Raw genomic sequence first — 25319 nt, 5'->3', positions numbered from 1 at the left:
TCTCAAGATATTTGAGTGGACGGACGCCTCACAAACGGACATACATACATACATACATACATACATACATACATACAGACTGACGACGGACGCCGGACGGATACCCATCCCTATAGCTTCTATAGACTATAGTCTATAGTAGCTAAAAAATGATGTGGTGAGGCAGGAATTTTTTACTGTCAATTTTTTTTATTCTTCAATCAACAACACGCAGTTAAACATGACAACATCATAGGAATGCACGCAGAGATAAATGCACAGCAGTGTTCTTGATATATTTGTGTATAACAACAGTTTTTTGGTTGACTTAAGCGCAGCATTTGCACAGTTTGACAGCACAATATAAGAGTTACATATGAGTACACTTCTGAATGGAATATAAGTGTCAATTCTTTTTAAGCTTCTGTTTTATACATATACTATCGCCGAGTTTTTTGTGTTTATTTTTTTTTAAATTATTTCCCCATGAGCAGAAAAAAGGTTGACGCGGCGGATCTGAATTGACGCGCACGAGGATGAGAGACAAACTTTTATTTTTCTTGTCATCACATCAGTCTGTATGGCTGACAAGTGACCACACAATCAGTAGGAAATTTATTGTAATGCTATTTCCCGTTTGTCTATGACACACTTTTCAAAATCATGTAAATGGGAAATGAGAAAAATGATCTTTGACAGGAAATTTTCACTTATAACAACTAGTCCAAGGATTTGTCAACACATAGGACACATGGTAAATTTCCAGAATGAGCTATGATGGTATACATCAATTGTACTTAAAATGCTTGTTCGCCTCTCTCTGTCAAGCATACTTTTCAAAATCATTTTAAATGAGAATTGAGATGCGTGAGCTTTTAAATGTATTTTCACATGTGTTAACAACTAGTCTAAAGATTTCTCTACACATGAGACACATGGAAGCTCAAAATTTGCACATAGTATCATCAGTGCAAGTACTTTCAACCATGGCAACCGCTTGGGCCCCGCCAACGCTGCTTGCAGCTTTAATTTACCTTTTATTTTTTGCCTTGTCAATCAGGATAAACAAGTCCCACACCTACCTGAGAGTTACTGGCCACACACAATGCCACGATCGACGCGTTGAGGGCGTACATAATCTGTCTCTCTGGCACCTTGCAATGTACAACATGGACGGCCACTGAATTCCATGGCAGCACGTACGGAGTCAAATGATGCATTGGCTTGATTACATTACAGCTGATCTCTGGTTGAAGCTGGCTCAGGTATGCTAACAGTATCATGTCTCTCTGATTGGCAGCTCTAAATTTACCTCTGTGTGGAAAACAAGTGATCGTCAATGACATAGTCCCCACTTGTTATATGAATTTAGAAACAATTGACGAAAATTATGGTCGTATTGGATTGTATCACAAAACAAATGCATATGTATGACATTGGGAGTAATTCTTGTACCAATTTTGAAAGAAATCACTCCATGTAGTAGACCACAGTTGTGTGAAGGATAAGTGTTACCATATACCATACCTTATAAGATCATCAAGGTGATCTAACACTTTTTCCAGATTTGTTTTAAAAAAGCTCACTAGTTTTTTTTACCATAATATATAATACCCCCTACCCGGTATATTGACCTGTGCCTGGTATTTCTGAAAAATTTAGCCCACAGGTTCTGTGACTGTATTGCATGTGAAAGTAACACTGCAGTTAGGTTGCAGGAATAACATTCAGTAAACAATGCGTCTTTAAAATGAAAGACTTAAACTTTTGCTCAAACTTTCCCCAGGGAAACTAAACATTTCTCTAACAAAATAAAAACTAAAAATCAGAGATCACCCAGGAGAGTTTGGTACTAGAGGAACAAAATACCCAACATTTACCCATATTTAAAATGTAAAATGGTCACCATCTCTGTCACCATCTCTGTGTTATCTCTATGGGGGAAAATAAATTTTTGATTTTCGAAAAACTGATATGGTGGTAAGTTTTCATTCTCTACGAGTGTTAGAATGAGCCACTACAAGTGAGAGATCAGAAAAGAATTGTAAAAGTTATGAAAGTCTGTCACGATGGCGCATTCTACCTTAATGGGATGAAACACAGCATTACAGCGTATTATACAATCATTATGATTGAGACTGGTACTTCCCTCTCACTGAGACTGAACTACTACAAAATATCAAATCACTCCAGTCACTCAGAGTACAAAGAGAGTGTATACACTGTCTTTTAGACAGAGATCCACCTTAAAACTCTCTGGCAGTTTTAGTTTATGAATAAAAGTCACTCTCAGACTATTTTGGTGATGAATATATGGGAGAGGTAAGATACCTGCTGCACAAAATTATTTCAAGTAACTACAGTCTAATCTCCTACCGTTTCATGTATGGATGATGGGATAATTGTGTCAATCTTACAAAGTAACTTCAAGCCTAAATTATTAAAACTATTCTTTCCTTTATAGGGCTACAAAAAATTTTGAGTGTGATTCTCGTCATCGGCTTTTTGATATACAAATACACTATCAACAAATTAATTCTGAGGCATAAGCCCTAAAGGCATCATAAAAGAGCATGTCAACATACAACAATATTAAATGTTGTATATCCAGTGTTATGACTCCATTAGAATGCATACATTCATTTTTCAGTTTGAAGATGAAGAAGGTACCTCTATAAGTCTGAGCAATCACAGATTGTACCAACAAAACCAAAACACAGCAATTGCCATTGTATTTGATGGAAGTCGGAACACACACTTACGAGAAACTATGGTCTGATCTGACATTGATGACCATCAGTTGAGATTTGTTTTCAGATGCAGATTCTACTGGTAGACACCATCCAGGATTCTCACTGAGGTATTCCTCGTCCAGGAACGGCAGATTCTTGGCTTGTGATCTGGTTTCAAACTGGACGATGTGAGTCGGTTTGACAAGTCGGATGACGTCCAACAGCAAACATAAGCCCGTACCTGATAAGAAAGTGGAGACACTAAAATGTTCATGACTTCTCGAGTTGGAAGAATCTGTGCATGCACCACACATGCTGAAATTGGAGGGAAACCAGCATTGTTGTGATAAAATTCTGTGTGTTTCTTTGTTTGAATGGATCTTGAGAAATACATGTATGTACTCACAAGACTACAAAGTTTGCAATTATATCCACCCTTCAGAATATCCCCACCTTTCCACAATATTTTCCATGTGTTATTTACAACCACACATTCATGTACACCAAGATTTGGACATGTACTTTTCAGATTAAGGTAATGTCCACATCGAAATTACGACAAACTTTTGCTCAAACTTTCAAATTTCCGTAAGGAAATTTTTTAATCAAACCATTTCCTTTTGAAATCAGGAAAAAAGTCAAGCGTCAACATGCAAACTTTGGTACTACAAAAACCCTGACACGTGAAACTCAAAATGGCAACATAAAATCTATGACGTCAAATTATTTTCAATTTTTATACAACAAAAGAAACCACCAAAAAGTTTACTTACTTAAACTTACTTAATAAGCTTTAAAAATACAAATGTATATAATCTCATATATATATATATATATATATATATATATATATATATATATATATATATATATATATATATATATATATCATGAGTGATATAACAAAAAAGTACAATATTATAAAACTTTGAGAGTCTGAATATCTGTACCTACTATGTATTCTACCGTAAATGCAATACAAAATTTCAGCACACACTAAGATAAGCACCAGTTTGAAAGGAAAAACTTCCTGATACAAACTGACAGATTGGATTTTTCCTCTTCATAGAGACATTCATGGAATGAAGACATTGTGGAGCTTCTGCCTACCTTTGACCCATCCCATAGTATTCACTATCAATGGTTGTTTCACGTCTCTCTCATAGAACCCATGAACATACTTGAAAGTTTTAACGTATCGTTTGGGGTCATCTCTTGGACTCAGGTCACCGACGAAACTCATTCTGGAACCATAGAAACAATGCAATTGAAATACCATTATACATATTTCTCAAATGGTCCAAAAAGATTTTTAAAAATGGAACAAGTAGTGATTTAGATATATAAAAGGGAATGGACTTACATGTGGGGTTCAGTTACATGGGTGAAAGGTGGACCTACAAGAGATACAGAATAAATTTCAATTCTGTTTATCATTGCATCAATACCGCTGTCTCTGCACTTCATGTCTACAACTGCAATGAAAGTTTTGTTTGTTATTTCTTTACAAAGATCTCAAGCTACAACTTTATCAAAATCCCTAATAATGATCAAGGCTGACCTGCCTTTGACAAGTCAATATATTGCAGGGACAAAGTTGGCCATTTTCCGCAATTTTTTCATGAATTTTTGTTTGGTACGAGACACTATTTATGTTGTTTGACATGTTGAAAGATAATGAATGGGTGAACATGCATATCTTCCATCCTGGTTTTAGACAAGATGAAGAAAACCATCGGCAGAACGAATAAACGGTCTGTACCATTAAATCGACTGCTCACTGCTGAGAGCATCTGCGTGTGAAAATAACTCACAAAGTGAAACGTCATGCATTTAGTTATATTACTTTAGGATCAAGAATGCAGTGTTGCACTTTCAGGATTCCCTACTACAGATGTCGTTTGCTCCAGTTACATTTTGATGGTTAGTTTTCAGGCAGACCTTGACGATCAATACTGTTCTTCAATACGAGTGACCGGAAGACAAGGGCAACTGCTACTGTCTCAAGTCACCAGCAACCCCCTGGTTTGAAATGGTATTCACCTGATATAAATAATTACACGATGTACAGGGAAATTCCCTTTCAATAACACTCAAACAGATTTTGTGAGAGGTAGCTAACAATCGTGAACAGTATCGATCAACAGTACCCGGGGCAATGTCACAATGATGTCACCAACACTAAACCGTTTAGTCGCACTTCTGCATGCGATGTTTCAAAGTTCAACAAGTGATTATGTCATGTTTGAAAAACCCATGGAATGGCAAGAAAATGCCCCAAAATCTTAAAAGTTGACAAAAATTTAGGTATATCAAGATTTGCTCACTATAAAGAAAATGTATTACTGTGTTCTGGTTTCACTATCACCAATCTTACATTGTTTTAGTTTTATCGTAGAACCATTGGGTCTAGGGTTTTATTTCTGTTCTACAGTTCGTGTCATTCAATACTTAAATCAAACTCACTAGCAAATGCCCTTTAAGTTTCACTATTTTACAGTAGTTAATGATTGTGCTCCTCATTATCTATTGTGCTGAGGTTAGTTTGCAGGTCACAGGCTGGTCATGCGCTTTTACATATGATGACATAAAGTGGTATGCATAGTAATTTGCTATGTGCTGGAATTCAAACATGGGGGTTGGTTCAAATGGTGAGGATGCCCAGACAAACACTGAACTTTGCCATAAAGAGCGAGGTGTTGTTACATATCCTTGAAGCCATCTACTGTATGGTCACCGTTTGGGTTGCCTATTGATTGACTGGGGATTTTTGTCATCGAAAAATTGTAGAAAATGACCGACTTTGTCCCTTTAACCCTTTTCCTGCCGAGCGCCCCTGTCCGTTATCCTGCCAAGTCGGTCAAAACCGGCCCCCTTTTCCGTGTCTACAGAAGATAGCTCTCCTGCACGCTAGCCTGCCAGGCATTTGGCGGGAAAATACCGCATTTTCGGGGTACGATTACCGACCATATACGTGTTAGACTTCAAAAATTTTTGCATGCCCGTATAGAGGGGCAACCGTGATGAGGTTGTGTCCAGAAAATGACGAGGTCACGGGCGTTGTTTGCCCCGGGGGACGTGCACTTTTATGCCCTTTTCTAGCTTACTTTCGCGGAAGTAAAGCTCGTTCGCCGGCACGCACGGCCACACCGGGGAAACGTCACCTCTCTCGTGGGTTAGTAGAAGACCCAGGGGTTAGTGCTATGGGTGCGGCAGCACCCTCAAACCTGTCCTGTTTCCCCTGGGTTGTGTCACTTGGCCACGTACTTTGAACGACTTGGAAGAGTCGCACAGTGCAGTCTGCTTTGACGTAGTGTCAACGACATAGTTCCGCCATTGAAGGAAGGCGTGTACGTAGTTTGGCCAGTTCAGTGAACACTTAGCTCGTTAGTGTTACCGTTTCCTAACACGTTAGTTGTGCAGTTGTTACTAAGGTGCAGTTTTGTACCACCTTAGCTCTGGACAGTGCAACTGCTCTATGCACTAACCCCAACGACAGATGGTTGGTACAACGTCTACGTCGCACGAGCACAGCCTCCGTTGGGCTGTGCCCCTCCCACGTGATACAACGCACGTTCATCCATTACTATAGCGTCCTTACGGATCTGCCAAAAAACGAAAGTGGGGGTAAAAACAAAACAAACGAAAATATGCGATCATAGATAGTATTTTATTCGGGAATAATTTACATTATGCCGAACAATAAATCTCGGAGTCTGTCTCGACGTCCGAGTGCATGGTCCGTGTTTCAAAAATTACAATCGGGGTGGCAGATCCGTGTTTCAAAAATTATAATAGGGGGAATTGTACAAAATAATCCGTCTAACAAAAACAAACGAAAATATGCGATCCATAGATAGTATTTTATTCGGGAATAATTTACATTATGCCGAATAATAAATCTCAGAGTCTGTCTCGACGTCCGAGTGCATGGTCCGTGTTACAAAGATTACAATCGGGGGATTGTACAAAATAATCCGTGTTTCAATTTACAATCAGCGGGATCGTAAAGCACAAACAACGGCACAACCGTGCTCAAAATGTGATCATGGTCCGTGTTAAGAATACAGTCAAGCCACTGTTAGGCGAAGCTGTCCCCTGTCCGTTATTTACGTCGGGTTCTCTTGCTGATGGGTGTCATCGGGCTGTGTGAGTAGAGGTCTGCACGCCAATGCTCCTCTTACCTCGTAGCATCATGCGATGATGAAAAGCCGCAAAACACTCGCCCTCGTGAAGATGAACCCCGCACAGACGTTTGGACGTCTCAGACAGTCGTCCGCTCGCAGTGGTCTTACCCTCTCTGCTGCATACTTTACAGCATTTCTGCCGCCCCTCCAAACGGCTGACAACGTGCATCGGCTGATTTTGTGGATTGATGTACGAGGCAAGAGAAACGGTGGCCTCGACCTCTCTCACACTGGGCTGCGATCGCCCACAATAACCGCCAATGAGTTGTTTCCCGACACGCAGATGAAACATCTTATGGGTCAGCTTACTATCAGGGTGTACATGCTTGAAGCATATATATGCATTTACCAGGGCAACATCAATCAGGTAACATGCCAGATATGTCCACCATCTGTGGTTCTTGCGCCCAGTGTGAAAGTACTTGCGCTTCTGGTTGGCTCGGTCGACGCCTCCATGTACCGGCGATAATTATACAGCGACAGAGGCACTTGTCGCTGCTCGTCTCCCTCCCCCACTGGCACGCACTCCAAGGGTGGATAGACCGTATTCAAGATCAGCACCTGAGCGTTACTATCCTGATAAGCAGTGATGTTAAGACGAGAGTCCGTTCTGGTCGTGGCTTTCATATCCCCAACAGACAGAGGAAGGCGCTTCCTCTTACCCGGCGGAATTAATTGAGCGGGCATGGTGCGACGATTACGGCGGTTAAAACTCCCGACCATGTAGATCCCGGTCTCCATCAGCTCTCTAGCAGTAACGACCGTGCTAAACAGGCTATCACAGAATAGGCTGTGATTATATCCACAGAATGGCTGGACCAGCTCCATCGTAATTCTTTTCACCACACCTCGCTCCTGCCGTCTCCATCAGTCCGATCCCGAAATTTCACACCTAGGTACGGTGCAAAGTTAGCGATGTATGCAGTGGTGGAGTCGCACAGCTGCCATATCTTGAAACCGTCTCGATCAGGCTTATGCGGTAATCTCTGCTTAAATTTAGAACGGCCCTTAAATCGCACCATGCCCTCGTCGATGGAGATCTCTCTACCCATCTTATAATTATTTACGCACCGGTCAACTATGGGCTCCATCCATGGATTGATTTTATACAGGGGATCCTCCTGACACCGACGTCGGCGGCGTGCCTCATCAGGATCACGACGTGGATCGTTCTCTGGGTCTGCCAGATGAAAGTATCGCATAAGCTGCTGAAAGCGACTGCGGGTAATCACAGTAGAAATACCCTGGTTTCTCAGAAAGGGATCGCTAGACCAATAATCCTCCACTGATGATTTACGGTCGATACCCATACAGACTAAGACGCCAATGAACGCCTGCACCTCTCGGTAGTCAGCGTTATGCCAGTATTTATCTATTTTCCTAGCGATATATCGCTGGTGGAATTTGGCGTATTTATTAGTCTCGTCCTTGGCCAATCTGATCAGTGTAGCTGGAATAAACTTAAAAAAGTAATCGAGCTCACGGGAGTGGCTGGGCAAGGTGAAAGTCGGTCCTCTCTCATGGTCAAAATCGGTCTCCTCAAATATATTAGCATCGGTAGTCTCCGACATACGCCAGACAGGAGGGGTGTCATCCTCCGCCAACACAGCAGCAGCAACATCATCATCGTCGTCAGAGCTTGCCTCACCTACATACTGCCTGTCATAAAAGTCATCGTCCTCTGCCGCATCCTCGTCAACCTCCGAGTCGGACTCAGCGGTGATATCACCGTCGTCTGGGCGTCTGGGCCTGAACTCGCCCGTAGCGGCATCAAGGATCATATCTGGCTCAAAATCAGGTGGGCTATCCTGATAACGAACCCTCCGCACTATCTTTTTCGGCGGGGACATCGCAGCACACGAAACTATGGCAGGAGCGGGCTGGGCAGCCTCTGCTGATGACGAGGACTCAAGCTCTTTCGCACTGGGCACAGGAACCTCTCCTGACGCAGGATGAGGGCTCATAGTAGCAACAGGTGGTGTCTCTCCCGGAGCAGCCGGGGGAGAACCAATGGCATCAGCCGTCTCGTTACTCACTGTCTCACTAGCAGCAGCAGACGTAGTCTGTGCAGGTGAAGTACAGTACCAGAATCACATAACTTGTAACCGCATTTTGCGGTATGCGGCAAACATGCGGTAACTGTGCGGTAGCATTGTTCTCTCCCGCAAGGTCTGCGGTATCTATTGTTTCATGTCCACTTCCCATTGTTTTATTGCCGCAAACACTGCGGCAACGCGTTTGCGGGAACTCACTGATGCCTCAAAACATGCGGCAACAGCATGCGGCAACACACTGACAACTCAAATGCTGCGGTAACACCTAGTTGCGATCGCATTCTATTGTTCTAAATGTTGAAACTTGTGCGGCAACTGAATGATTGACAGCTTCAAAACCACAGCTGAAGAAATTGCGACTCTGTAGGCCTACTGCAAACCAAATATAAATGCAAATTTGAACTTCACGGAGTGGTCAGCTGTAGGCCTACACAGCAAGACAGGAAAGGTGGCAACTTAGCATGCTATTCACAGTAATTGAGCACCAAATTGTAAAGGGAAATATAAATCATGTCTTTCTCTTTGGTACACAACACAATAAATAGCCTATCACTGTAAAATATTTCTCTGGCTGGGTGGGCCGGGTGCGGTATGTTGCGAGTTTGAATCCGATCGATAATTTAATAAATTTCTTAAATAAAGATGACATCGCTGATCTGAGAGAGACGTGATGTCGAAGAGAAATTTATTCGATGATTGTGACCATCAGGTGAGTCACGGTCCGGTGGTAAGTTGATGCCACAACACATCGCAGAAGACATGTTTTCTATTTTTCAATGCAAGAAGTGAATGCCGGTGAACTCGGAACTGATCACTGATCTGTACAAATCATTTCAACTTAAGTGGTTGGTATATGCTCAAATACAGTTTTAAAATTCCACAAGTACGATCCACGACTAAAAATGCAGAATTTTTGTTGAAATAAAGCTTTCCTCGTTTTCACTCATAAATTATCGTCAACCGATCATGACACCCGTTCCATAGCTTCATGTTTGTATCATGCGAGGAGGTGAAAAATGACCATGTACTCCCTTGTGACCGCGTCAAAGTTTGTGGAGATAATGTAGGATTAGTGCTATAAAGCCTTCAATGACAGTAAATTGCGAACAATAATTCTACAGACGCATTTATTTCTCTTCGGACGGGTGAAACCTCAGGCACCCATGCGCTGCGTAATCTGCTTGATCGATCGTGAAACCATGGAGGTAGAAGCTTCCTACCTCCATGGTGAAACTAACAGGGAGTCTGTAAATACAACTGGTCATCAGTGTAGTGCTAATGGCTTTCCTATTTTACATCGTTTGTCCTAACTTTTGTCACTGTCATTCAACAATCTGTGGAGAGACTGTGCTCTAATACTATAGAAATATACCGCCATGGTAATATTTAGAACTGTCGTATCTCCTTATGTTTCCCGGTCGGACAAAGACGCCTCTATGACAGTACGGTCAGATAAGTCCCCGCAACCTAGTATAGAAAGAATTGTAGTCTATGCACAACGATGTGCGCTGTGGCATAGGCAGTTACCCATGTTTGCGCTTTGAAATGCCCGATCGGACAGGTTTCGCAGTTTACGGTATCGAGACCATCTTTGTTCATAGACCTTAAAAACGGATCCGTTTTTAAAGTCTATGCTTTGTACTATTGGAAATAGATATTTTGCAATTTTACTGTGAATAAGTGGCGACTTTTACCTGTATGCAATAGACCTTGGTGTTCCCTTAACGGCAATCGAGAGCTGGCTACATACTGAGCCAAAAAAAGCAGTCTTGGATTTTAAAATCGCTTTTGTTTTCGCACAACGAGCCTTCAAAGCGTCAACTTGACGAGTTTTGCATAAATTATCAGCCCTTGTTCACGCTTGTCAAGCTGCAAGGTGTATCTTCACTTCCAGGCTTTTTACCGGAAGTTAAACTGGCTCCCAGTCCCTGGCTTTTCTCGGAAGCTAAGTTCCAAAAAGTCATGGTAACTGCATAGCTGGCCAAGCCAGGCGATCATCCCGCGATCAATCCCAACTGCCCTACAACTTAGCCCGACGGTCTACTGATATTTAATCCTTCAATTTACTATATGTTTTGATATGCCCACAGACTTGGAGCCGGTCTAACTGGAAGTTTGAGAAACGGTCTTTCAGACTAAATATATTCATTACAGGTGAAAAATCTGGCGCCAGAATTGAAAAAGTTAGTGTTACTTTCGCCGAATAACAGTGTACACGACCCTTATCTCCTTGTAATAACCCGACATCAGTTGAATTTTTTTGGATTGTTTGTCTTTTTTCGAGATTAAATTCAAACTGTAATTTCTTAGAACTACGTTTTCTTCACCCCAGAATTGTATACGTTCTTTGAATTCGGGCTTGTAAACCCTGAAGATCTCTGCGTCGAATATTTAAGCTAATGCTAAGCAGACTTAGAAATAATAGTTTAATGGCCGGTCTGTACGCTTCTTTACAACGATTATCGTGAACTCACCAAATATTGCAAAGTCAGCCGTGATTCCAGTCTCATCTGTCCCGTGTGAATGGGGGTTCAGTACCCAAACACGATTAAAAACATCGAAACGTAATTATCTGAGTGAAGATGCCGTAAATGATCTGATAGTTATAACCATGGAAGGCCCAAAACTTTACGCATTTGACTTCAGAGCAGCGACGATAGAGTTCAGGCAGCAAAGAGATCGTCGGAAGTTGTAATCTAAATGTAATTAGTCAGAAACGAATACCGTCGTCAGAGAATATACACAGAAGAGTATTAAAGATTGTAAAACTCGTCCAAAAAATTGTCACTGCTGATGTTTATTGAACACTTTATTCATTGACTTTTGAACTAGTTTTCGATATGGCGTATACAGCTGTTTTATAAGTGCTTACATGTACGCATTTTTGATACATTTTACGCGAATAATAAAAACATTTGCGTACAGCCTTACGCAGGTTTGAATATCCTAACGGAAGCTCTGTAGAAACCATTTATTATCCCTCGTAGAATTAATAGGAAATAACACAGCAAAAATAATTTACTAAATTACTGATCGATTTTATGGAAGACAATTCACGCGAGACAGTTTGCTGCTTGGAGACTGCTTCAAAGCACAGGTAGATTGTGAAATTTTCTAGGGTCCCGACATCGTCAAAAGTTCACTCCTAAGCTGTTCAATGCTGTATATCACTAATACATGTAAAATACTCAAACAAGTCGGACTTTACTCATGTGAAAATCACTGTCAAAGTGGCCGGGATTACATGCGATAAGTGACATGTCCACATCGCGACCAGCCGCTCGATAAAACGCGCCTGGGAAGTTGACTTGCATGTTTCCTAAAAAGTAGTCTTTGCACACATAGGAGGGAACCGGCTGGGGATATTCATCGTCGTAATAAATGTGCCTCTTTACGGCAGTAGCTCAGCGCTACCCGTTTTGGCGTAGGTCAGCGGAGCAGAATTATGCTGTGGCTCGCGAGAATGGGGATATGGCGATTTGACGAAGTAGCTACAGGCCCAGTCTGGCATGTTTATGGAAACATCGTGTGGGCATGGCACTTAGAAATCTACGTAGGACATTCATGCCACGCTGCTTATTACAGTGAACAAGGAAAGACAAGATTTTACAGTCATAGTCTTTTCGAAATTGTTTCAGAGCGGTCGGGTCGCCGATTACACATCGCTGTGTACATGTTACATAAGTGAACAACTCACGTACTAGACTTGTTGCAAAGCATCCGGCCCTGACTATCTTTCAGGAGGGGACGTTCACTTTATCTCATAATAATAATTAAAGAATGAAAAAATATGGACAAGGTCTGGTCTTTTCAAGTTTTAGTTTAGAACTGATCAAAATCCTATGAATTGCATTGTCACTGCGATTTGCGGTTGAATTTCTTTGTGACTTGGCAACGACATTTTTGCATACTCCTGCTTTTTACCACTTCGTGAAAATGGTATCACCCATCCAACGCTATATGTACGTGTATCGATCATTATACAAAGAGAACGCATAGAAAAAAACGACGCTCGCGGTCATGGGTTCAAGGACATTCACAAGGAGACATCCTCTTCGAGTCTGTCACGGATATTTTACTAGTTTTGAAAACTTATAAAAGCCAGTGTTCGAAATTCGTGGGCATTGCAACCACCCACCAGGACAGGTAACTTGAAAAAGTTGTCTTCCCGGGTAAAACTAACTCGTTCTGAGATGATTATACCTCGCAGATCAAATGTAGTAAAATTTAAAATACAAAACAAATAAAACTACCAGCAACAGACACTGTGCTCTCCATTGGTTTTATGTTCTGTTAGAAAAATTACAAATTTGGGTAAAAAAATAAACAGTGAGCACCAAATAAATCCAGAGATGGTGCCCGTCAATTTATTACATTTTAAACCACGTGTCCTTTCTACTCAGGTCTTGAACGGGAGCGCCAGCGACAAGGAAATGAGAATCAACTTACATCTCAATAAAATTTGTTTGAAAACCTAGAACTTGCATGTTTTCCTTTACTTTTTTCACGTACGACTTTGCTCCTATGTCAACGTGATAGTACGCTAGTTTATATCTTATATCACGGGTGGAGGGACTGTGGTTATATGAGTCCGTACCAGCTAAGTCAACGGTAACAATGTTGTAGAAAATTGCAAGTGATTTCATCGGCGAACTGATTTTGCTTATAATTCCGTTTTATTTGTCTGTGAAAAGATCTGACTTGATGTTTCCGAGGTAGCCGAATTGGCGTACTATCTTACCGAGGCGCGAAGGCCAAGCTTGTCTGTCCAGTGTCCGTTTTTAAAATTATCTGAGCGCTCACGCATGCACTGTGTTCAGAGAAGTATTACACAGTGGGACTAAACTGGTCACTAAAACGCTGGATATTCATTCTCTGTGTGGAACAAAATACTAAATAATTAATTTAACAACCGACATGTCATTATGTTGAAAAATCCAGTTCCGAAAATGAGCAATATTGCGGAAGTATTGATACCGTCATCAACTACGCAACCTGTCAGATCGGGCATTTATAGAAGCAAACATGGCTGCTACGCTCAGAAGTAAGCTTATTAGCTTGGGTCTACCGGTATTTCGTTGCCGCTACGCAAGACGCAGCAGTGTAAAATACAATTATGGGCTTCGGCAAACGGAGGCAGGTGTATGATCGTGCTGCCGTAAGGTGACTCTATCCGACCGGGGAAAGATCACGAGATACGACAGTTTTAATATTACAATCGAGGTACACCTCTATTATATTACGAAGCACCGTTGCGTCTCTCTCATGTGTTCGTGAAGGGACGGTATGTCAATATTAGTTCAAAGTAAAGAAATTCTGGTGTGAGAAAGTCATATCGATGCGATGTGCAGTGATGTTTTAAAGACCTATACTGAGCAAGCTCCAGAAATAAATCTAAGATTAATTGCGCCCCTGAAGTATGTACGATTGCGTCGTTGTGTGCATTGTTACGTTGTACATGATTTTTGTTATTCGTTTCGGGAATTATCAAAGTCGGGAATGGAATATGCATGGTCATGAATGTCCGAGGCAGCTCATGAATGTGCACTTATAAAAGTACATGAACATTTGTTCTCCCAATCACATGAAGGCGCGACTTTGCACAATTTTTAAATATCGGATATTTACAATCTAGTACCAAAGTTTGACATATCGACGTTTTCAGGACTGCGGTGAGATTTCACCACCTCACAGTTCTGGCCAAACCCGACTTCCAAAGACGGACTCTAGCTTCGATACTAGACGATACTAGATTCTGTCAAATCGCAAGTAAATATCCGATAGATATCGGAGATTTAAGCCCTTTATAGATCTAGCTAAGCCAATCTAACTTCGATATTGTATAGTCTAGCAGCCATAAATATAGGATATCATATAAAAGTGCAATGTCGCGGTGTCCTCCCCAATCAATCTAATTGTTTAACAGCATGTACAATACTGCATTACCAGTAGAATTACGACATTGTCTTCGCTGTAACGTTTGCCGACAGTGACAAGGATAAGTTATCTCCGTCCGAGTGTAAGAGCACTATGTCATTGTCACGTACTGTAAAGTGACAATGACATGATACATGTCAAGCAACTGACAAGGCAACCTTTTCAGAATACATTCCTCTACAAAATTCAGAGTATGTTGCGTCACCACTGAAAGCGTTGTTGACAGCCAACACGAGATTACATATCCATCGAAATTGCCTTGGTTAAAATCGAACAGCAAAGTGGCGTAAAACCTACCTATGGTTGATTCCGCCAAAGGTAAATTTCGTTACCGTTCACATTACAATGAAATGCTTCTGTCATGATCTCAAACAAGGGAAAAGGAAGAAGATTTAAACCTCTTTTGGTGAGTCATTTTTAGCGGATTCATTTTAGAAGAAATATTTATCACTGCAGTTATTTTCGAAATTACTTTAATCACGGTCCTCCACAAGTTGAGGGACCGTGCTTTAATCGACGATATTGCCACTTTTATGACAACGTTATGTGATCAAGGTCATGCAGAGTCCAAAGGTCATGGGGGCCATGCTTTTGCAATGACGATGCGATCTACACTTTCTCGATAATTTCGCGGGTTATTTATCTTACTTCTCGCCAATGTTTTCGACCTAACACGGTCCCTCCACGTGGAGGGACCGTGGACCTAACCATATGACATGCATTGCATTTACAACTATCGCGTTATTTTACTCGAATGAGAATGAAATCGTTGGGTTTTTAACAATACCGTAGCCGCTACGTGCTACCTCTCTCCATATGGTGCGGAATAAATGTGACTGTGAGACCGTATTTAGTATCGATTCGGCCCCTTGACAATCATTGCTCGACAATTAAGCCGCGAACGAGTAACAACTTACAACTGCGTAGATATGGGTTTTTTTTTCGTAAAACGAACTCATCAACTAATCACTCCGTTTTATTGTGTGGTGTTTATCTGAGGCATAACGCAACTTCGGAATGATTATAAAGAAAGGAAAGACGAAAAATACAAGATCTGGGTTTTCGTAATTGATTTTATTCCCATGATAGCTGTTATTTCTTGGTCTTTTCATTATATGCCTGTGTAAAAAGGACGAAAGTGGTTAAAACAATAATACAGTGATCGAATAATAATGTATTTAATAAAAGTTTGTTGCCAGACTTCGAACTCGCATTTGTGATTTCATTCAGAATTAACAACGCAACTCTGAAATTGCCGAGCCATTCCCTCTATGTTTGGAAGTTCCCTTTTAAACATTTCGTTGGTATTGCAATCAATGATAAAGAAGACGTAAAATGTCGTTTGCGGACATGACATGCTCATCGAAATTGCAGGAAAGCTGGGTAAAGCCTGCCTATGGTTGATTTCCGCCAGAGCAGAGGTAAATTTCGATTGGATTCAAACATGAATTCCATTTATACCTGTCCGGTTATTGTACTCAAATGGGAATTAAATCGTTACGTTTTTAACAATAGCTGATACAGTAACCTCTCCGAACGGTGCGGGATAAACGTGAGACCGTATTTAGTATCGATTCGGCCCCTTGACCATCATCTGCTTGACATCTATGCCACGAACGAGAAACACTTACAACTGCGTAGACATGAGTTTTTCGTAACAACGTACTCATCAACTAATCACTCTGTTTTATTGTGTAGCGTTCATCTAACGCATGACGCAACCTCAGAACATCATGAAAAAAGGAAAAGACGAAAAATAAAAGATCTGGTATTCGTAGTAAATTTTATTTCCTATGCGAGCTGTCGTTTCGTGGTGTTTTTTAATCCTATGCCTATGTAAAAAGGACGCAAGGGTGAAACAGTAATACAGTAATCGGGCAATAATACATATGCATACAGTGTAATAAAACATATTGTTGTCAAACTGAAAGCTCGCAGATACATGAATGAACAGTGTTTCTGTTCATTTTGTCAACAATACCACGACTGTACATGCTACTTCGGTATTAGCAATTACTTCGTGGCATCGGGCCAGACCATTCGATAATGATTTTCTCGTGGACATGCACAGTGAACAACGCATGGTCAACTCGATATCGATAATGCAATGAGTTTAGCTGGGCAGTTTTGGAGCAACAACATATAATCAATCGTTCTTTTCTCCAAATGTTTGCACTATTAAACATTGACTGGGCAAAAAGTTGCTACATTTTATGATAGTAGACGAAAGGAATTGGAGCGTCAAGAACGTGACAAAAACGCGAGGTAATAGGAGTATTGTATGTACATTACAAAGGGCACTTTTGACAATCTTTCCATTGTGAGATGAGCTGCAAGGGTCGTGTTTTCGACGCGTCTCGGACGCGTCTCGGATGCGTCTTGGACGCGTCTAAATGCTATCAAAAACCAGCCGAGTCTGAATGCAAGTTTTGCTGTATACTGTACATTACCGTACACTTACAAAGAGTACAAAGGAAAAAAATGCAAGAAATGCTTTCAGGTACCCAACTTGCCGAGATCGCTATGGTGAAAACTTGTGATCGTGATCGTAAACTCAGAGGGCGGGGCAAAAGCAAACCTTCACAAAAGGTCTGTGCGGCAACCAACTTGGGGTCATTAACACCTCGTCAATTGCCGCAATACCGCACGTTCTTTTGTTGTACTTGTCGCAACTGCTGCGGGAACTATTGTTCACTTACCGCATTTACGGCAATCGAGGACAAAGAAAATCAACAGCTAACAAAAGTGGTGTTACCGCGAAGTTACCGCACCAGCAGGTAGGCCAACAGCGCGGTAAAAGCTACAAGTTATGTGATTCTGGTACTGTATCTCCCACAAGAGCAGATGTAGTCTCTGCAGGTGAAGTAGTCTCTCCCGGAGCAGCCGGGTGAGAACCACTGGCAACCGGTGACCCGTCATCATCCTCATCGGCAGAACGATCGGTCTTACGTTTACGCTTACCACTGGGTTTTCAGCCGGAGATGGCTTCGCCTTACGGGAGCGTTTCTTGCCCGACTTCTTAGAACGTTTACTAGGGACATCACAACGATCGCTACCACTACCGCCCGGAGACTCTGCATCTTTGAGCTTCAGTCGTCTGCTCGCCTTCAGAAAACTTTTGCGGTCCGTCAAGCTCATGTCTGGAACAGTGTCGACAGACTAGCAGGTCCCTCCCTTTTAAAGCCACAGGGAAACAAAGCCCTGGACATGATTGGACGCAGGGGTGTTAATATATGCATCCACCTGTTATTATAATGGACCTACGGCAATCAGTCCACCAACCGGCGCTGACATTCCTACCCGTCATGTAAATTGCCTGTCCGCACCATTTGATATGCTAATAATACTCATTTGCGATGCAAATCCCTCGAGCACTTAGCATAACATAGTCAATGTCATTAGCATCTCAACTTGACATTCCGTCAGCTGGGTACGTGGCATGCGCACCTGCCACCAAGGACGTTGGCCCAAGCCCATGTTTAGTACGGGTGGGAAACCCGTATCTTTAACCTCATGTCCCATCTAAGTACGCCTGCGCAGGGCGTATTGTCATCCAAGTCGGTGACAAGCCAACCCGACAGATCGCCCATTAAGCAGTAATGGACTGGCCGTCTCGTTCTTGTACGGTAACGAACAGTGCTTCAGCGGCTTGTTTAGGTCATAACCGTCGCCTGCCGAGCGGCTTACCCAACTAAGGCGGTCAAAGATGAAGGATGCCAAAATTGTCAACAGCTGTCTCAGCCTCGTCCGTTGGGCAAACATGGCTCCTTCAAATAACGTGGCCAGCACGTCTACGTCATCAGCGGTGATGACGACCCGTCATTGACGCCCGAGTGCGTAAAACTCGGAATATACCGACAGGTACCTCTACCTGAGTCGGTCATACTACGGTATAACCAAACACAGGTCTGCCAACTCCCGTTAGACTCGGCCGTTAGCCGAACTTCACAGGGACAACATAGGCGTAACAAGTCGGTGAACAACGGTTCACGCACCTAACCGCAGCCGCCAAGTCGGTGAACAATGGTATCAAATTTGAGGCCATGTTCCTGAATGGCAAGGCTGAGGCGGTGTGTTTCGTTGCACGGCTTGAACGTCTAGAGCCAAGTGCAGCCGACAACGTCTGACATCTGAGTGGGTAGTCTTTTCGAGAAGGTAACAAGTCGGTTAAAAGCGGTGGTTACCCTTCACAAATGTCGCTCAAGTCCGTTCGGATCAGTTCCATGTCAGGGACTAATCAAGCCGAGTCCGTCAAATCCTCCGCACTTCCCGTCAATCAGGACCAAGTCCGTGATTTTCGTCTCGCACCATTGGCAAAAAATTGCACCGCCAGCTGAGGCGGTCTTAGGCGGTTGCCTTACAGATTAGCGTTGCCGAGACGGTCAATTTCGGCCGCAATCTATGTAGTGCCTCAGAGCCAAGTTAGCCCAAACTCCGCTAGAATACATCACCGTGCTAACCTGCCAAGTACGCTACTCGTCCCCCCCAAAAAAAACCAGTCCCCTATTGGGGTGGGGGACTGGCTGGGTAGCTTCCGCACCTTTCCCTGTCGTTGGACTCTCTGTGAACCCATTTCGAGAGCAAACGCCGTTCCTCGCCCAAAACCTGTCCTCGAACGACCCCTAGCGCAAGCAAGGGTTTGCTACACGTAGTTCCGTCGACTAGGCAGGAAAGGGGGTACCAAAAAGTAGCCCGATTTCCACCGCCTTGGCAGGATAACGGCCGTGGCTGCTCAGATTCTAGCTACACCGAATTTCAAGCGGATTTTCACCGACTTGGCAGGAAAAGGGTTAATATATACACACATTAGTCAAAACATTTACAACTTTCACAGCAATATAACAATTTCTATTGAAATGCCCAAGAAACAAGTTATGAAGTGGTACTTCTTTCTGATAGGTTTAAGTTGAAAATTTTCTTACCAAGTAACGGCTCTGTAACATTAGTCAGTGAGATGACGCTGGCCGGAGTGAATTCTGTCTGCCCAATATCACCTTCTAGAAATCCAATGCTTTTATGTCTGTCATGAAAATATAATTCATGATATACAAAATAAACATCTCTTTCATAGATGAAATTACCGCGGAAGGGACTTGACAACATTGGAGAATTCATAAATTTTGCCTAATAAAAATATGTTCACCCTTTGTACAACCGCTAATTGTTTGAACTTGATGTTTCATGTTGTTGAACCTGTACCTTGCAGCTTAGATTTATTAATAATAAAAAAATAAATGTCAGAATACAGAAACAAAACAGTGAAAATTTATATTTTCAGTAACTGCAACATATGTTATATAAAACTCAAACTGTGCAAGCACACTAATCTTCTTGAAAATTTCTTTGCAAAACCACATTTTATAGCTATCTCTGCATCTTTCAAGAATGACTTCATTTTCTGAGACAATTTTTTTTCAAATGTAGATACCTGTTTACATCAGTCAAATAGGCTTTATTCGTATGTCCATTCAAATTTTGTGAGAATAATGAAAAAGAGGCAAGAAATCTAAATCTGCCATGGTACAGTGCCTCTTTTGCGTTCTGGACAACCAAATCTATTCTACAACTTACTTGCTCAAGAATGAATTGATGAGGTATCTGCAAAACGTTGATTTGCCGACAGCCTTTCCTCCGCACACAAGTATCACTGGCGGCTGTTGTTCCACAGACGCATACTCCACTAGGCTCTCTGTAATTTCGACCATGTCCTGCACTACCTCTATGGTTCTGTAGCCAACTTCGGGGACAACATGCAAGCCTATGGAGGATGCTAGGTGAAGGTCAGTATCAGTGTCGTTCTAGAAAGAATCAAATGGAGGTGCTTTGTAAACGTCTGATAAATTTCACATACTACTTTCAGGGAAAACACATTTTTCGATAAAAAAAAAGGCACTCTGTCTATAAACCGCTGACAATTACGACAAAATTACAAGTTTACTATCTATCACCAAGTCCTGATCTCAGCATGAGCACAGATTTAAGTCAATTGTCATACAGTTTGGGGTTGTAAATTTTGGAGTATGGTAAGATCATTTTGTATTCTACACAATTCAATAAGCAAGAAATTCACCAATTGTATACATGCTAATGCTATTCTGCATCAGCAGTATCTCACGAAATCTGAATTTAGAAACCTTGGTGAGGCAATTTTTGAAATACTTAAAAACATAATGAATTTTTTATCAATCCTATTCAATCTTACCTTGATTGGTGTGGTGCCCCTACTGAACACATCAGAGTAGAAGTCAAAGCTAGAGATGTACTGGATTTGTGGGCTGTCAATCTTTTGCAATAACACAATGGAGGTGTGTTCTCTGTACTTGCTCATCACTGTATCAATGTTCTCATTCTCCTTGGAGCCTTCGCAAGTGAAGATGGGATTTAAAGTTTCTCTCAAACTCCTAGAAGACAACTCTGAAATTGACTTGGCCGCTTTCATGGACAGGGATGAGGAACTGGAAGGAGAGAACACTGGAAAAGTCTTTCCAGAGTAGATCTTATATCCCAAGATTTCCACGCAGCCCTGGATGACTTGCACGGAAACCTTCCCGAAGAAGTGGAATTCAGTAGGATACTGCAGCACTGCAAGGCACTGGTTGGGTTGGCCAGTTTCAAAGAAGCTGTAAATAAAATACAAAACCTTAAAGGTATACTGTCACCTGTTCCAATTTTGCCACAGTTACCATGGAAAGAGAAAGTCTAACCAATCATAGATTTTAAGCGGGTGGCCGTTTGTTAAAACAGCGCCCTCACATGGGCATTTTGAATACCAAGGAATGCCCATTTGACCATATATGGGTACATTTAGATTACAGGTGACTGTATACCTTTAACAAAATACAAGCAAGAAAATTTAGCAAATGATAAATAAAGGTAACGAAAATTCAACTGGATTCTTTACAAGAAGTAACTTACATATTGAAACCTGGGGTAAAACAACAATCTAGTAATAACACTTGGTATATGACAGAATAAAAGTAAACATAGCGTCAATGACACTTTGCTCACATTTGGTTTGATGTGGCGGGCCTTAGTGAGTATACATACAACATTAGATAGCGTCTATGGGCCTTAGCTTGTAGTAGTAATCATAATGTCAAGTGTATTTGAACACATTTTGATGCATAGTCCATCAGATACCAAGGCATTTTATGAAAGGGTTAGCAACTGCTGCAATTGACACACATAATATAAAACAACATGCAAGCTGGTATATCAACATACTGATACAATCTACCATACCAAGGTAAAGATGTCTTCTCAGATACTGTACTTCATGATGTTAATGTAATCAATATCTGATGATTCATCAAGCAGTAATATTTAAGAAAATAATTTATTATTGGCTTGCAGGTCTTTGGGTGGGTTTCTGTAAAACCATCACCAACATGTAAAATTCTGAACCACAGTTACTGACATTTTCATAAAGTTTACACTTTTGCTGCTCATTATTTTTAATGAACATGCTTTTTGCCAATGATAACTTCATTTAAACAAATTCCCATTTACAGTTTAGCATGCATCTCCATACAAAATACAAAAGTGTAATGGGCAGGGGGTTCTCAAGGTTTTGCAATTTGACCAGAGAATTCAAGAGTGAGATATTCGGCATTTTTTTGACCAGACAGCAAAAATTGTCAAAAAAATACAATGTATGTTTTTGTCACAATTTGAACATACCCCTGGTAATATGCATACCAAGTTTCAAAGCAATCGGACAAGTGATTTCAAAGAAAATGACTTTTTGATCAAAAATGGGGAAAATTGCCCAAAAAATACAAATATGAAAATTTCACCACAATTTTTTTTTCAAATCTGACAAAGATCAATCCTAGGATCAGGCGTATAAAGTTTCAAAGCAATAAAACAAGAACTTTGGCCGAAAATTATTTTTTGCCAAAAAATAGGAAAAATTACCCTAAAAATACAAAAATATACAAATATGAAATACAAATATGAAAATTTCACCACAATTTGTACAAATCAGACAGAGGCCAACCCTAGAATCATGCATACCAAGTTTCACAGCAATAGGATGAACAGTTTCAGAGAAGATTTTTTGACCAAAAATGGGGAAAATTGTCCCCAACAAACAATGGTTCTACTCCGGAATAAAAAGGACGCGATGCGTTCTACAGACTCAGTACGCCCAAATAATCACGTGATGCCGATACAATGTGTACTAACGCGTATGGAAATACACGTACGTCTATGCGCGTTTGCGCACATGGCTTTGTTTGTACCGTGGTCGATTCGAATTCCGGGTTTGGCCTACTATAAAAATTTCACCACAATTTGAATGAATCTAACTAAAGTCAAAGAACCTGGATACCAAGTTTCACCCAAATTTGACCTGTGACTAGAGTTTTAGCAATTTGTAGGATTTTCCCTTTTTTTACCTCATTTACATATTTTTTGCACTGACATGTTCATTGAGCAAATGCACATACCCTCCTCCCCCCTCAGTACACCTGTACACTAAATACTAAGATAGTAGGTGCTCTGGTTTTTCAGTTTTTTATGTGGATGGACATACATATATACATACCTTGATATAAACAGACACTATCAACTTACCATATAAGCTCTCTTTGGTATATATACATACACAAAATGTGAGCTAAAAGTTGTATTTATTTTAAAACTGTGGACATGGTGCTTATATTTGACATGCTTTTCCAACATAGATCATTTAATCATCAACTAAATTTTACCTTAAGCCACTCAAATCTGCTGATATTCTGGTGGACTGTTGCCATGATGACCTTTGACCTTGGTCAAGATGACCATGTACATGATCCGAATCTTGTCTCTGTGAACTCTGACCTCTCCCAAATGACGGACTTTTGCTGTCACGAACATTTGGTGAACTTCTGCTGTCAAAAGTTTGATCTCTCCTGAAAGAGGTATTTTGATCATTTTTTGAGTCTCTGGAGTCTGCCTCTGAATTATGGGACATATCTTCAGATTTCTGTTGTAACTTCCCGGCCTTTTCCATCTTCTTTTCAGCCGTCAGGCTTTTCTTTAACACCTCCTCTTTCTGCCTCATTTTCCTTTCATTGCAACCCTGCTGTCTCAGTCTCTTCTTTTCCTTTCTCATCTCTGTCTCTTGCACATCTTCCTGACTGTCTTGTTTGTTGGTTGGTTGACTAGTTTGTTTCATAACTCCCATATCTACAACCACCACCTCTGTAGGAGTCTTTGTTTTGGCACTGCTGTCATCTGTTTTGGGTCTCTTGGGATCACTGGCACCATCATCATTTCCAGCATCCCCACTACAGAGAGGAAAAGGAGAAAGGGACATATTTATCAAGGGGTACCCCATCGATTTATGCAGGTCATAATTGCCCATTGTGCTAAAAACCATACCCTTTCACGTTTTCTGTATCTCATCAAAAAAAGAAGACTGCCGAAGAATTTTTCATCAAACCACTGTCCCTCGAGGGACTGTGAATGTGATCAAACTGTATATTCCTCGTGTTATTTCACAGTGAGGTAATTTTGCACTGGCTTCAAGTATAACTCATTATCAGACAGTGAAAAACAGTGTGATGACTTTCGGAGCTTTGTGAGAGATTTTAATAAATGGCGACTAAATAATGTTATACCACTCTCCGCCTCATGCCCATTGTTCTAACCATGCTCTCTAATTTCCATAACCGAATATTTTATCATATACCACCTGGCTTTCTTTTGTTTAAAAGTGTCCGATTTACAAGTTCTTTTGTTTAAAAGTGTCCGATTTACAGTAAATCGGACAGTTCTTTTGTTAAAAACTGTCCGGTTTACTAGTAAATCGGACACTTTTAAACAAAAGAACTTGTAAAATGGACACTTTTTAAACAAAAAAAGTCACATGGCGACGAGTAAAAAAAAACAATTGCGAGACATTATACCAGAAGAAATTTATTTCACCATTAAGTACAGAGTAAAGACACTTTAAAGAATCACCGGATTGAATTAATTTTGCACGACTGTACATCTCAAAATCAATTACAGGTCACCGTGAAATAACGGTATTGATTGCAAATATCACTTCTGTGTTAAGGTTATTGTTATCACGATCATTCGAAGCTAAAATTTAAGACTTCAAAGTCAGTTATCAACACTGAATGAAGAGGTTTCAGTCGCCGTTGGTAAAGTTAAATCTAGCGACAGGCAAACACACACGCAGTACCACAGTCATTGTGGATCTACACGTATTTTTTGTACTTGCAGTGTCTGTTGCGCCTTTCTCTGACGTGGCTGTGTAGCTAGGTCTTCCAATTGTGGCCGTTAGCACTGGCATGACAGGGGGACTTTTCTATTCCATCGTTGGCTTTGGTAGTCGAAGTGCACCGGATACAGCTTTCATTTGTACTTCATCCGCCATAACGATATACGTAGAGCGACTCGGCAATTGCGTGTATGCTGCTCAAAGTTTCGACCCA

At 41.2% G+C, this 25319-nt stretch overlaps 1 protein-coding gene across 1 annotated transcript in view; it reads right to left on the bottom strand.

The window, feature by feature from the left end:
• Positions 1–25319, bottom strand: part of LOC139135085 (polynucleotide 5'-hydroxyl-kinase NOL9-like) — a 50691-nt gene that overhangs the window by 24086 nt on the left and 1286 nt on the right. Inside the window, exons 2-9 of the mRNA XM_070702315.1 lie at positions 23604–24164; positions 21092–21509; positions 20461–20687; positions 19812–19909; positions 4075–4108; positions 3822–3955; positions 2742–2952; positions 1062–1293 (exon numbers count right to left, since the gene is read on the bottom strand). Of these exons, the coding sequence (XP_070558416.1) occupies positions 1062–1293; positions 2742–2952; positions 3822–3955; positions 4075–4108; positions 19812–19909; positions 20461–20687; positions 21092–21509; positions 23604–24164 (1915 nt within the window). The remainder of the gene's footprint in view (positions 1–1061; positions 1294–2741; positions 2953–3821; positions 3956–4074; positions 4109–19811; positions 19910–20460; positions 20688–21091; positions 21510–23603; positions 24165–25319) is intronic.

Source organism: Ptychodera flava, chromosome 6, assembly GCF_041260155.1.
Source record: "Ptychodera flava strain L36383 chromosome 6, AS_Pfla_20210202, whole genome shotgun sequence".
NCBI lineage: Eukaryota > Metazoa > Hemichordata > Enteropneusta > Ptychoderidae > Ptychodera > Ptychodera flava.
This window is presented reverse-complemented; position numbering and strand designations above follow the sequence as displayed.